The 14,330-nt window shown below is 51.5% G+C and overlaps 1 protein-coding gene across 3 annotated transcripts in view; it reads right to left on the bottom strand.

Moving 5' to 3' along the window:
- The window catches only part of COL5A1 (collagen type V alpha 1 chain), a 135,505-nt gene that overhangs the window by 103,751 nt on the left and 17,424 nt on the right, over nucleotides 1-14,330 (bottom strand). For all 3 annotated transcript variants that reach the window (XR_010723502.1, XM_066201041.1, XM_066201042.1), the window contains exon 2: nucleotides 1,868-2,035. Coding sequence is in view for 2 of the 3 variants with exons in the window: in XM_066201041.1 (XP_066057138.1) it covers nucleotides 1,868-2,035 (168 nt within the window). In the remaining variant the exon portion in view is untranslated. The remainder of the gene's footprint in view (nucleotides 1-1,867; nucleotides 2,036-14,330) is intronic.

Raw genomic sequence — 14,330 nt, 5'->3', positions numbered from 1 at the left:
CTGAACTGCTTCAAACCCTCCGTGGTTGTCCAGGTGATGAAATGATGGAAAAGTTGCTCCAGAACTCCATCCAGATCTTCTCACACGAGGAGGATGCAAACCGAGAACTCAGTGAGGGGGAGGATGTAAAAGTCATAAGGTGTGAAAGAGACAACCAAGGAAATCTTCTACAATGCTGAGTTCTCTGCTGGGACCAGGATTCAGTTCTCTGCTGAGACCAGGGCTCAGTTCTCCCCAGGGACAAGGATTCAGTTCTCCCCAGGGACCAGGGCTCAGTTCTCCCCAGGGACAAGGATTCAGTTCTCCCCAGGGACCAGGGCTCAGTTCTCCCCAGGGACCAGGGCTCAGTTCTCTGTGCTGGCGTTCCCTATGTCAGAACTCCTATGATCCAGTCCCTTTGTTCAATAATCAGCCAGAACGTCCCAGCCTTGTTTTTCCCCCTTCAGTTCACCCCCATTTGCTGGTTCCCGTTACATAAAAGTGACCAGGCAAGACTTCACAGTGGCTACAGAAACCACTGGCAAGCCCTCAAATCCCCTCCAGCTGGATATTCCAAACTGGAACATTTCCTTTGAGCACTTTTGAGCTCGTAGACACCAGGCCTAAAACTTTAAGTCATTTCAGGAACGTGACGTGAAGGGACAGGAAGGCACAACCCGTGCAGTTGGGCACACAATGGTTTCATCTGTGATCAGAAGGAACTCCCCTGCCCTGGGGAAGACAACTTTAGGGTCTGGTTTGCCCTCCTGCAGAAATTTAAACGCAGCTTTAGGCCGGACTGAGCAGCTTCTTTGCCAAGGCTTGCCCGTGCAGCGATGCCCAGCCACGTTGCTCACACCAGGCTCGGTTTTTAGGTGGGACACAGCCCGTGCTCCTGCTCACCACGGATTAAACAGAATTATTGTCACAGCAGGATAATCACGGAGGCTGGAAATTACCTCAACACCGAGGGAAGAACAGGAGGGGAGGGCTGTGAGCACATCCCCAGCCTCAAAGCCTTCATCTGTGCCTCTGCCAGGCTGGGGCTGAGGGGTGCCCTGGTTAATTAAGCAGCGTTGATGGTGGCACAGCCCATTAGCTCTGATTTAGCCAATCCATTCATCCCCTCCCAAACGCTGAGAGAGGATGTGTGTGTGTGTGTGTGTGCCTGCTCTGCTTCAGTCCCCTCCTGCCTCCCTCACCACCAGGCACAAGCTTCCTCGCTTTTCTCCTCAAAGTCCTGCCATGCCTGATTCCAGCATTCCAGAATTCCCTCAGGGGCTCCAGGGACACCTGGATGCCTTGGGAAGGAGGAATTCTGCACCTCCCAGGCAGCGAGGAGTTTGGGCCCATAACTCCTTCTTACAGACACGTTTGGCTCTGTACTGATTGTGCCTCGGCCTGAAAAATTCAACTCAATTAAATTGGTCAGTGCTCCTCGAGGGCTCTGTGCCTTCCTCTAAGGAGCCTCCCGGCCCTGCAGACAACTTTTCTGGGGACAGCTGTTCCTGTTGTTTTTATCTGGTGATTATTTGTGTTAGGAGAGATACACCACAGCCCCAGGAGCAGACCCTGCTGTGCCTGGCACTCCCCAGGGCAGGGAACAAAGCACAGCCTGGCCTCCTCTGCCTCCTCCTGCCTCCATCCCCAGCTGGGACAGGGAGGGAGGAGGAATTTTCCAGTCTGGGAGGGAGCAGATTTGGTGGCACCGGCCGCCTCTTGTACAGTGACAGCCACCACCTCGTGCAAATGCAGGGGGAAAAAAAAAAGGACATTATTTGATGGCTGGAAATCTGCAGCCCCCTGAAAGAGCAGAACCACTGCCACACACGCTGGGGAAATGAAGGAACCAGACATTTCCATGGGACAAATAAAAACCTGGACTCACCAGGGTACAGCTGCTTTGTCGGGGCACTGAGCTGTGCATCTTTTGTTACTCTGTAAGCAACGTCTGCTTCTTTTGAAGATCTTCTGCTTGTGCAAAACCCCGTGGTTTTCGTGATACCATCAGGTAAATTGTGAAAATCTAACACCTTCAAGAGGTCTGCAGGCTCGGCTGTGAAGAGGAAAGGAGAAAGGAGAGTTAGGAGGCGACAGGAGGGGAAATCGTGGGCTCCAAATCATAAATCAATCGTCACAGAAACGAAAATTGATTGAAAATCTGCTTTCAACCCAAGGTTAATGCCAGCTTCAGGGCTGGGACATGCTCAAAGGCACTGACCGAGGGCAGGGAGGTGCCTTGTTTGGCCCAGGAGATGGGTTTTCCTGGGTGTCTCCACCCAGCACCCACCACTCAAGCACATCCTGCAGATTAAGCACTAGGCAGGAATTTAAACCAGTTTAAATCTGGAATTTCCCACCACACCAATGCAAACCTTGCCGTTCTTTGGTTGAGGCAAAAAGGGTTTTTTGGAAGCAAAGACCTAAGGAGGATTCCCTGAGGGACAGAGACTAAAATAATCACACCCACAGAGTGGCTGGATGGCAGGAAAACCCACAAGGGATGTTTTGGGGTATGAAGCGAGGTGAGGAGGCAAAGCTGGTGCACAAGCCCTCCTCAGGCAGCTCGAGTCCGGGCAATTCCCACCAAATCACTCCCCAGGTATTCCAGGATATTCTCCAGGATTCCTGCACCACCACCAGTGCACCCAAACACGCACCTAGATGGCCAAAAACCCACCTGTGCTTCACAGAAAAGGGGGAAAAAATCTGAATTTCAACCAATGGCACGCAGCAAAAGGCTCCTGTCCTCCCTCACATCCCACCAGGCTCCGAGCCTCAGGCTCCAGTTAATGAGGAGACCTCGCCTGACATCCCACCCCAGCACGGGCAGGGCAGCTTCACCTCCAGATGTTCAGGGCTGCGGGACAGCAATTAAGTCACGCCAGTGATGCATCTCATTAACTTCCTGATCTGCATCTCATTAACTTCCTAATCTGCATCTCATTACCTTCCTAATCTGCATCTCATTAACTTCCTAATCTGCCTTTGCTCACGTCAGGAGAGGCGCAGGCTGCAGAAGTGGAACAGCCAGACCTGATTTTAAACCCTCGAATGGAATTATTTTGAATTTTGACTGGGCAGCTGGAGGCAAATGGTGTCAGAGACCTGAGGCAGCCCGGCAGGGCCCAAAGCAAACTGGGCTGTGCTGGTTTTGCCTGGGGCAGGGTTAAATCTCACCCTGGCTGCTGGTATGGGGCTGCATTTGGCATCTGGGCTGATGACTCCAGGGTGTTTTTATCACTGCCGGGCAGGGCTTGCACAGACCCAAAGGATTTCCTGCTCCCCTTTCATCGGCCTGGGGGTGCACAAGGGGTTGGGAGGGATATTCCAAGGGATATTCCATGCCCTATGGAATCATGGTGGGAAGTGGGAAAAGGAGGGATACACTTGAAATTATAGTGTTTGTCTTCCCCAGAAAAATCGTTATCTGTGATAAAGCCCTGCTTTGTACGCCCATATGGGGAAGAATTCCAACCTTTATTTTCCTTGTTTATTTATTAAACCACCTTTATCTCATCCCACAATTATTTATTTGCTCACTTTTTCTGATTCTCTCATTTTACCTATTAAATTGTTTTTATCTCAACCCACAATTATTTTTTCCCCAATTTTTCTGACGCTCTTGCTTCGCATATTAAATCGTCTTTATCTCATCCCCCAATTATTTTCTTAACATTTATTTATTATTTATATATTTAACTTATTTATTTATTTATTTATTTTCATTTTCTAATTTTCTACCCCATCCCCACCTGGCTGCATCCCTGGGGATCAGCACAAACAGCACTGGGAAAAAAGAGCAAGGACAGACCCTTTTATAAAACCCGAAATTTTTGGTTACCAAGAAGCCCAGCCCAACGTTTGCATGGGAAAAATCGATGTCCATTGTTGGGCAGCTCTTAAAAGTTTCCACAATTCTTAAAAAACAAAACAAAACAAAACGAGAAAAAAAACAAACCCTGAGCCCTCAAAGAGAGATGACAAACACATGGCAAAGGCAAGGGAACAGCGCAGACGATGAAGGAGCAGAGGGAGCCTGGCCTGAGCAGCAAACAGCTGCAATATTTCCTCATCCCTCATCCTCCTGCATGGATGACACGTTTGTCCAAGCTGTCCTTCCACTTGGATATTCCCCCCTTCCTCCAACCACGTTTTATTCCAAAATATCTGCACATCGACAGCCTGAGCTGTGTTTGAGCCACCCAAATGCACTCAGACCCCATCCCTGCTCCCAGCCACATCCCTGTGCTCCAGGAGCTCCAGAGCAGCCAGCCCCTGAGCCGCCTCCACCGTTTATTGAGGGAGGAGAGGGGGGAAAGGGGAAGCAAAGGGGGAAGGGATGAGAATTCCAGACTCCTGACATCAGCCGGGTCCCCGTGCCAGGTGTGGGGGGCTGCAGCTCTGTGTGCTCAGAGGTGACGGCAGCACCAGGATCCCGTCCTCTGCTGGGATTCACCTGTGGGACACACAGAGGTGCCCCTGCAGGGGTCACAGGGAGCTGGTGGAGCTCCAGGGGGGCTGGACCCTCTCCAGGAGCCACCAGCCCCTGCCTGGAGCCCTCTGAGCAACCTCCACCCATCCCCAGAGCCCTGGTGGGGCACTTCTGGTCCCTAAAGGATGAGCCAAGCACCTGCACGGCCTCCAGACACTGCAGTTCATCTCTGTCCCCCTGGAGCATCCTCTGGGCCTCCAGAGCCGGGATAAATTCCGTCAGAGTGAGATATTCCAGGAGAAAACCAGTCTGGTGCTGCACAAACCGACTGGGAACTGGGCAGGAGGGGGAAGCAGCTCTGTCCCCAGTGTCCCACCTCTGTCCCCACTGTCCCACCTCTGTCACCAGGGTCCCACCTCTGTTCCCAGTGTCCCACCTCTGTCCCCGGGGTCCCACCTCTGTCCCCAGAGTCCACCCTCTGTCCCCACTGTCCCACCTCTGTCCCCAGAGTCCAATCTCTGTCCCCACTGTCCCACCTCTGTCCCCAGGGTCCCACCTCTGTCCCCGGGGTCCCACCTCTGTCCCCAGGGTCCCACCTCTGTCCCCGGGGTCCCACCTCTGTCCCCAGGGTCCCACCTCTGTCCCCACTGTCCCACCTCTGTCCCCAGAGTCCAATCTCTGTCCCCACTGTCCCACCTCTGTCCCCAGAGTCCACCCTCTGTCCCCACTGTCCCACCTCTGTCCCCAGAGTCCACCCTCTGTCCCCACTGTCCCACCTCTGTCCCCAGAGTCCACCCTCTGTCCCCACTGTCCCACTTCTGTCCCCAGTGTCCCACCTCTGTCCCCGGGGTCCCACCTCTGTTCCCAGTGTCCCACCTCTGTCCCCGGGGTCCCACCTCTGTCCCCACTGTCCCACTTCTGTCCCCACTGTCCCACCTCTGTCCCCAGGGTCCCACCTCTGTCCCCAGTGTCCCACCTCTGTCCCCAGGGTCCCACCTCTGTCCCCGGGGTCCCACCTCTGTCCCCACTGTCCCACTTCTGTCCCCACTGTCCCACCTCTGTCCCCAGGGTCCCACCTCTGTCCCCGGGGTCCCACCTCTGTCCCCGGGGTCCCACCTCTGTCCCCGGGGTCCCACCTCTGTCCCCAGGGTCCCACCTCTGTCCCCGGGGTCCCACCTCTGTCCCCGGGGTCCCACCTCCCCTGGCAGTCAGAGAGGAGCTGAGGAGCCAGCTGAAGCCCCACGGCCCCACCGGGAGCATCCTTTGGGCAGGATCTGGGTGGGACAAGGCCAGCTGTGCCCGCGGGGGTGAGCAGCGCACAGGAGCAGCTCTCATCCCCGCTCAGCCACGCACTCCAGTCATTCCTGGGGGTTTTCCAGCCAAATCCAAGCTCAGCAGTCCCCTGTGGGAGCAGCGCACAGGAGGACAGAGACCTGGCTGGGAGAATTCCGGGGGATTTCTCACAGCTTTGCTCCGGGCTCGGCCTCCACCCGAGAGCTGAGCGAGCCGGGGCTGGATGAAAGCTTCCTTTTCACTCCGGGTGTGATGAATAACATCCCTGTGCAGCATCACACACAGCAGCTTTCTCTGTGGGCTCCCCAAAGGGGCCAGCTCAGCCCCTGCCGCCTCAGCGCACGGACAGACGAACCCCAAGTACCCCAAAATCGGGCCTGAGGCCGCACCAAAAACCTGCAAAGCCCTGGGGTGAAGCCAAAAAAGGAGCTTGGCTTCCCATTTTAACCCAGCAGAGGTGGCAGGGCCTGAAGGTGCTCTGCAATGCCCAGAGAAGAAACGACAGAGCAGCAGAGGAAGGGACAGAGGGGTAAAAATTAGTGCCAGAAGTTTGGTGGTTTTTTTTTTGCATTGTCCCATCCCTAGGAGCGTCCAAGGCCAGGCTGGACAGGGCTTGGAGCACCCTGGAGCTGCTGGAAGATGTCCCTGCCCACGGGACCCTCACCACTCCATGGTTCAGCCGTTCTGTGAATGATTTGCTGACCCAAGGGTGGCAAAAAGGGGGATTAAATCCCCAATTCCTCCATCGCCACAATTAACCACAACCTCGCTGTGATAAATGTGACCCCTAATTCTTTAAACACCTGTTAAAACCTGGATCAAAGGCTGCTGCTGTGAAGTTTATAACTCTGCCCCTCACCCAGCAGTGGCCAGCAGAGATTTTCTTTTTTTTTTTTTTTTTTCTTTCTCCCATTTCAATATTAGAGCAAACCAAGCAGGATTCTCTGGGGAAAAACCGCTGGCTTTGGGCTGGGCATCCACCTGCCACCACCAGCACAGCCAAACCACCCTCTTGGACACAGCCAGGGGCCAAAATCCCCCCAGAACTCCAAAGGAAACCGGAATTTTGCCATCATTAACATCCACCAGGGAACATCTGAGCCCACCAAACCCCCCCTGCCTGGGGCCAAACCCCTTTCCCAACTCTCCTTCCCCCTGACTGTTCTTTAAGGCAAATTTTTTTAGAGGAAGAGATGCCTTAAACCCTGCTGATCCTTCAGGATCTGTGCAATAACAAACAGGGATTTTATTTCAATCCATTACACCTGTCAGTCACGGAGCAGCCCTGCTTCAGCCACTGCAGGTCAGGGAAAACACTTTCTCCACTCAATCATCCGAAATGTCATTTCCCTCGTCCTAATTTTTGATTTCCCCTCCTAAATCCATCTTCCCTGGCCAAGGGAAAAGAAGGAAAATGGTTCAATATTATTCTCCCCTCAAAAAAACAAACAAACGAAACCCCAACGAAACAACATCAAACCAAACAACCCCCAAACAAAACAAACAACGCCCCCAAGAAACCAAAATACAAAACAAAAACCCTACAGGAAACCCCAAGAACCCAATGGAAATGCTGCTCTGGAAATTCAGTGCTGCAGAGCACGCTGCAAATCCCAGCCTCAGCCAGAAGTCATTAATCTAAGCCATATTTATGCCTGTAATAATAATTTTTAACACCTTGAACAACCCCCCAAGCACTCCCATAAGTCACTTATGCGCTCCTCGAGCAGATCCGTGCTCCCAGCGTCGGAAAAATTACAAATCGCAAGCAGCAGACCTCAAAACAAATCTCATTTTTCGAGGTCTTTAATGAAATGCCGAGTCCCCCGAGGAAAGGCACGGTGTTTAAACTTGTCACTGAGCTGCTGAGGGTCACCAGGGCTGGGAATTGACATTCCCTGTGTTCTCCCAGTCCTCCCAGGGCAGGGGGACTGGACAGCCCTGGACAAAAGGAAAAGCCAGGCTTTAAAAAGAAGAGGGAAAGCACGCTCTGGATTGCAGGGAGTTCTAAAGCTGAGCTCTGCCAAGCCTGGTCTAAGGAAGGTCCCCCGCCATGGGATGAGATGGGCTTTAAGGTCCGTTCCAACCCAAACCATGCTGGGATTCTGTGACAAATTTCAGGGCATTTCCTGCAATTTTTCTTCGACTTTTTTGCCTCCCACCAGCCTTCAAAGTGGGAAAAACTCCATCAGGAGACACAAATTTCCCGTGCTCAGCTGCCCTGTTGTTGTTTTAACGCCTCAACCGGGACATTTGGGGGTCTGCAGGAGGGGTGGGCAGCCTGCAACAGGAGAAATTTCCTCCATATTCGGATTTGGAGCAGGCAAAGGACATCCCAAAGACCTTCAGGACTTTGTGGTGCAGCCCTTAGTCGTGCCGTGGTCTGTGTGCAATGCTCTGAGGCCGGGAGGTGGAGAAGGAAAAAGCATTCCCAGCTCATTCCAGGTGCCCTCTGCAGCTTCCTCATCGTTCCCCAGCGGCCCCGGCGGGCGGGGGATTTGCCTCCCAGCAGCAGGGCTGCACATTTGCTGGAATTATTTGTGGATTTATTTCCCACACGAACAACAACAGGAAATTGTCGTTTATCCCCCGGCGAGCAGCGACGGCAAATAAAGCCAATGAGGATCATTTATTTCAGGAGCAGCGTCTCCTTGAAAAGGATTTTGGGATGCTTTCCCCTGTCCCAGATTGCTCCAAGCCCTGTCCAACCTGGCCTTGGATACTTCCAGGGATGGGGAATCCACAATTTCTCCGGACAACCTGAGCCAGGGCCTCCCCACCCTCACACAGAAGCTGTTCCATGGTTTTAAGGGGAAAAACATGTTTTCCAGCGGAACCCCAAATCTCGAGGGGTCAGAGCAGCTGAAGGAGGGACAGGAGGAGCCATTGGTGACCCCAAAGCTTCAATCCCAAAACCCATCCAAGGTCGGGGTCCCTGCAGGAGGAGGCAGAGAATCCCCAGGGCAGAATCCCCATGGCAGAGGGACTGGAGCTCCACTCTGCTCCAAAGAATCCCTTCCCCTCCCAGCTTTACCAGCCTCTAAGTCCTTTTCCAAGATATTCTTAGCCCTAAATAAACACTCAATTATTGCCTTTGGAGGGCCCAGCCCGGGCAGGGCCCAGCCCTTCCCCTGGGCTCCAAATTTCTCACTCCCCTCGATCGTCTGGGCTTCGATTTGGATTAAAAACCAAGAGGCATTTACAGATGATATCCTAATTTAGGGATATTTTATTATTCCTCGAGTTCCTGTGTCAGATCCAGGAGAAATAAAAGCAAGTGAGGACTGGAAGCTGCTTCCCCTCAGTGATGTTTTTGGGTTTTTTTTTAACTAGAGCTGGGAGTCTCCTTTTCAGCCTTCTGGGATTTCAACAATTTTGACTCCTTATCTAAACACTTCTCACCGCAGCTGACCCGGCTGCAGCCCTGGGATAACTGACTCAAACAGGGTGGCAGAGACTAAAATAAAACAGGGCCTAAAATAAGGATATCAAACCCCAGCTGCTGTTGCTCCAGCATCCTTTGGACGGGCTTAACAGAGCCTCTTAAATTCTTCAGCATCCCAGCAGCCCAGTAAAACACAATTATTTGTTTGGGCAAAGGGAAAAAAGGCGTTTTTAAGGAGGAGAATCGAGGAATGCGAGCTGCAGGGTTGAAGGTATTAAAGGTTGTTCCTTGGGAAGGGGTAGAATTCAGGGAAAAATAATTTAAAAAAGATAAAATAAATAAAAGGGCAGCCATGGAAGGGGTCGGAACTCATCTGCTCCTCCCAAGAGCTGCCACGGAGCTGTGTCAATTCACACTGCTCCGGATTGCAGAATATTTCACCAATGACTCATGACATCCCCTTGTTTTTTATTTATTTTTTTTTTCTCTTTTAAAAAAGCCAAAATAGTCCCGACTGGGAACAAAGGAAACCATTATGCAGGGTCAGATTGGAAGGATCCTACGTCTAATCCCAAAAGGAAAAGAAAGAAATCCAGAAGTGACACTGGAGCAGCTCAGAGGCTCCATGAACTTCAAAGGATCAAATAATCCCTGTTCACTTGAGCAGAAATCCTTATTTTTTCCCCTAAATAATCGATCATTTGAGTTTGTAACAAAGCCGTGGTGTTATTACAGTGAGCAAAGTGCGAGGTTTTCTATCATGGAACATGATCAAATAATCTGCTGCAGATTCCGTGCAAAACTTCCAGATACAATGCCCAGAAATCAGGTAAATGGCGAGGATTTGAGGGGAAATCAAATCAAATCAAATTGGGAAAGGGAAATCAAATTGCCCTGGACGGCAAAATCCAAGGACAGCAAAAATCCTGCTCGTTTAAAGAGCTGAAGATTCGGGATTCTCCCTTGGGAGGGGGGAGAAAAGAATCCAGCAGCAAAGGGATGGCTCAAAGGAGGAGGAGGAAGAGGATGGGTTTTTCCAGGACAATCCCTGTCCCACACCAGCACAAATCCATCCCTGGACATCTGGGGACAGCAGCACCCACACCAATGATTTCACCACTTTCTGTTCCCCCCTCAACACCACAAATCCTGGGAAAAATCGATGAAAAACCCCCGGGGAAGAGGGAAAGGGGGTGGTGGGGTCCCTAAAAGGGCAGCTCTGAGGGTGCCAGGCGCAGCATTTCCCTTTGTCATCCCGGCAGGGATCAGTGGGGTTCTCCCCGGCTGTCCCCACGGCAGCTCCAGGGGACAAATTCTTCCCTGCCGAAGGAAAAATCCCATCCACGGAGCAAAAAACCCACAAAGCCTTTTAGGGCAGAGCCCGAGTGGAGCCCAGCCACCCTCTGACCCACATCCCTGACTGGGCTCAGTGTCCAGGGAGTTTTTCGGAGCTCCCGTCCCATCCCAACCCAGGAGAGCTTTCCAGCTCCATGGAGCAGGAGTTTCTGGGTCACTGTGACATTCTTGGGAAGTGCTCCAGGCCCAGTTTGGTTCCTGGCAGGAGCCTTGCCCTTTGAACGACTGAGGGTGAACGGAGGCCGGGATTTTGGGAGCTGGGGGAGCTCCAAACTCACGCCCTCAGCAGATCCACGGATGGAAAAGCTGATGGGGCAGGACCCTGATTTTGGGAATGATTCACTGAGGGCTCCTACAGGAGCCGGGTTTAGGAGCCGCTCCTTAAAACCAGCCCTAAAGGGATGCAAGTTTTGTCCCCTCTGCCCCCCAGGCTCCGGGTTTTTTTACACAAAATCCCTTTTTAAAATCATGGCTCAGCCCTCAGGGAACACCTGGAGATGGAAATCATCCAAGGATGTGATTCCTTCTTCCCAAGGAAACATTTGTAGGGGGAGCATTGAGGTTTTCCAAGACTTTGGACAAAGGGGAATGGCTCAGACCCCGCAGAGGGCAGGTTTAGGTGGGATATTAGGAAGGAATTCTCCCCTGGGAGGGTGGTGAGGCTTTTCCCAGTTCCTCCCCACTGCCACGGGACTCATTCCCAAGCACAGGGCCTCCTGCACCTCTCGCTCTTCAGGTGAAGGTGGAAGAGGAAATTCCAACCTTTTCTCTTTGCTCTGAAGAGTCCCAGCGTTCCCAGACAATCTGGCACTGGGACAGCAGCTCCGATTTTCAAAGCAATTTGTAATAATCAACCACTTAAAGCCCTGCAAGGCTTAATTAAGGCCCGAGCTTGCAGCGCATCAAAATCAACAAGACTTAACCAGATTTAACGGGGTGCAGAGCAGTTATTCCTGCAAGGAAGCAGCCAAAGGTGGCAGGATCACCTGGAAAAGGGGAAGGAATGAAGGAGACCTGGCCTAAGAGCTTTGTCAGAGTGTCAGCAACGGCCTCCTCCTCATGGCCTCTCCCAAAACCTCCCAAAAAGGAGCAAAATCCAGCAGCTAACCTGGGATTTTCCCTGTGAAATCAACTCCCTGCAGCCCTCCGGGTCGTTTTATGGGGGTGATGGTCCCCCTGGAATGGGAATTATTGCACCAGCATGGAGCCAGTCCCACACAGAGTGGTGTCCTCCACCCAGGAAACCCCAGCCCATGCCTGTGGGATTTGTATGGGATTTATATGGAATTTATATGAGATTTATATGGGATTTATATGGGATTTATATGGGGTTTATATGGGATTTATATGGGGTTTATATGCAGACAGCAGCCTCCGTGGGTGTCAGGGCACTTTGGGAACAGAGTGATCAATAATTTGGGGTTTCCCTCCCACCTCCTGAGCCAGTGGAAGCCCAGCAGGATGCTCCAGGACGCACGCAGCCTTATGGGATAACCTAAATCACATCCCTCGGCACTTCAGGGCTATCAAAAAGGGGTCCTAAAGCCGATTTTAAATGGGATTTTGTGCCCAGGAAAGGATTCTGTTCCCTCCGAGCACCTGCCAGCAGCACCCAGGGAAGGCGGGAGATGCTGAAGGGGTCGGATCAGGAGGAGTGCTGGGAGCTGCGGTGTGAGCACACAGCAGACACCAAGGACAAGGAGCATCTTTTTTTTTTTTTTTTTCCCCCTAAATCAAAAAAATCTGGGAAAAATCGGCCAAAATGGATAAATTCAAGGGGAACAGGAGCTATTCCATCTCTGCAGCCTTCCCAGAGCCCTGCCCAGCCCTTTGCTGAGCTTAATTAAGCACATTAACAGGAGCACCTGCAGAATTAGCATCACTTCCAGGCCGCTAAATCCACATCAATCATCACTTCAAAGGCACCGAACCCCCCCCGGGCACTGCCCCACGCCCAGGTAAACCCGGCCGGGATGCTCCCAAAAAACACTTTTTTTTTTTTTTTTTCTGAGCTAAAGATTCATTTTCATGCACTGTGGGTTTTTCAGTTGTCTGCAAAGCTAATGGGAGCGGGCAGAAGTAATTTCGTTTTTAAATATTTCATTGGCTGATTTTTTTTTTAATATTAAAAAAAAAAAAAAGCCCAGCACTGAATTATTTCCAGCCCTGCTCTACACTCCACGATTTTGACACGGCGGAGAGAAATGTAAAACCAATTATTTCCCTCAGATGCTTCAACCGACCAACTCTGAGCGTTTAGTTCATATCTGATTCTCCTCAAATAAAATAAAAAAAAAATACAGCCTGCAGGCAAATTTCAAATTAATACCTGCTTGACTTCATGAGGAGTGCTCCTGAAGCTCGTTTCCCAAAGTTTTCTCCGGAGCATTAATTCCTGAGTTTATGTAACCCACGCTGCGCCACGCAGGTGCTGCTTTCACGGGAAGAGCAGGAGGGGGAAAAAAAGCCCAAAATTAACTGAATTTCATTCTTCCTCAGCCCCTCAAGGAGGTGAGATGGTCTCAAGGGACGTCTTTGAGAGCAGTAAGAAATCCACCGCTTCAAATTCCCCATTCCCGGTGATTTTCTCACTCCTAATCCAACATTTATCCCGCAGGTCTTGCTCCCAATTAGGTGTTCGGATGGATTTCCTTGTGAACACCGCCGGGGAATGTTGTTTTACTCTGGGCCAGCGGAGGTTTGGGTTTTTTAAATGATAATACAGAATCTGGTGATTCCAAACATGCAGCGGAGGCTCATCCAAGCACAACATCCAGCTCCCATTTCCTTTCCCGTTTCCCATTTTAAACAAATCACGGCTACGGGGCGGATTTCCTCACTGCCCAAGCTCAGAAATGGCACATTTTGGTGTTTTGGTTTTTTTTGGTTGGTTGGTTGGTTGGTTGGCTGGGGGGATTTTTTGTTTATTTTGGCTTGGTTTTTGTTCTTTGGGGTTTTTTGGGGATGGTTTTTGAATTTTTTGTTTGTTTGTTTGTTTTTGGGTTTTGGTTTGGTTTTTTTTATGTTTTGGTGTTTTTTGCATTAAAATCTCGGGATTTCTCCCCTTGGTTCAGGGAGAGGGTTTGTTCCCTTTAAATGAGCACATCCAGTGGGATTAGGGCAGCGCCGGGAAACTCCTGCTCCGCCTTGACCTTTTGATCTCTGCTCCCCGGTCATCAGGGGAGAAAGGCAACCCCGAGCGGCATCTGCATTACAAGCGGCCCTCAGGAGCCCGATCACAGCTAATTATTGAGCTAATTAGCCGGCTCCTCCCTCCCCATCCCACCTGCCGTGGGATAGGAACCTCTCCATGGGGATAGAAACCTCTGCATGGGATCCAAACCCCAAAACAGGAATCCAAACCTCTCCAAGGGATACAAACCCTCCATGGGGATATAAACCTCTCCATGGGAATAAAAACTGCTCCATAGGGACAGAAACCCCCAAAACAAGGATCCCAACCTCTCCATGGGATCCCAACCTCTCCATGGGATCCAAACCCCTCCATGGGGATCCAAACCTCCCCATGGGATCCAAACCTCTCCATGGGATCCAAACCTCTCCATGGAGATCCAAACCTCTCCATGGGGATCCAAACCCTTCCATGGGATCCAAACCTCTCCATGGGATCCAAACCTCCCCATGAGATCCAAACCTCTCCATGGGGATCCAAACCTCTCCATGGGATCCAAACCTCTCCATGGAGATCCAAACCTCCCCATGAGATCCAAACCTCTCCATGGGATCCAAACCCTTCCATGGGGATCCAAACCTCTCCTGGAGATCCAAACCTCTCCATGAGATACAAACCTCTCCATGGGATCCAAACCCCTCCATGGAGATCCAAACCTCTCCATGGGGATCTAAACCCTTCCATGGGGA

The sequence above is a fragment of the Chamaea fasciata genome, unplaced genomic scaffold, assembly GCF_029207755.1.
Source record: "Chamaea fasciata isolate MVZ Bird 193981 ecotype frontalis unplaced genomic scaffold, bChaFas1.0.hap1 SCAF_20, whole genome shotgun sequence".
In the NCBI taxonomy this organism is placed as follows: domain Eukaryota; kingdom Metazoa; phylum Chordata; class Aves; order Passeriformes; family Sylviidae; genus Chamaea; species Chamaea fasciata.
The sequence above is the reverse complement of the archived record's forward strand: the minus strand, read 5'-3'. Positions and strand labels throughout refer to the sequence as shown.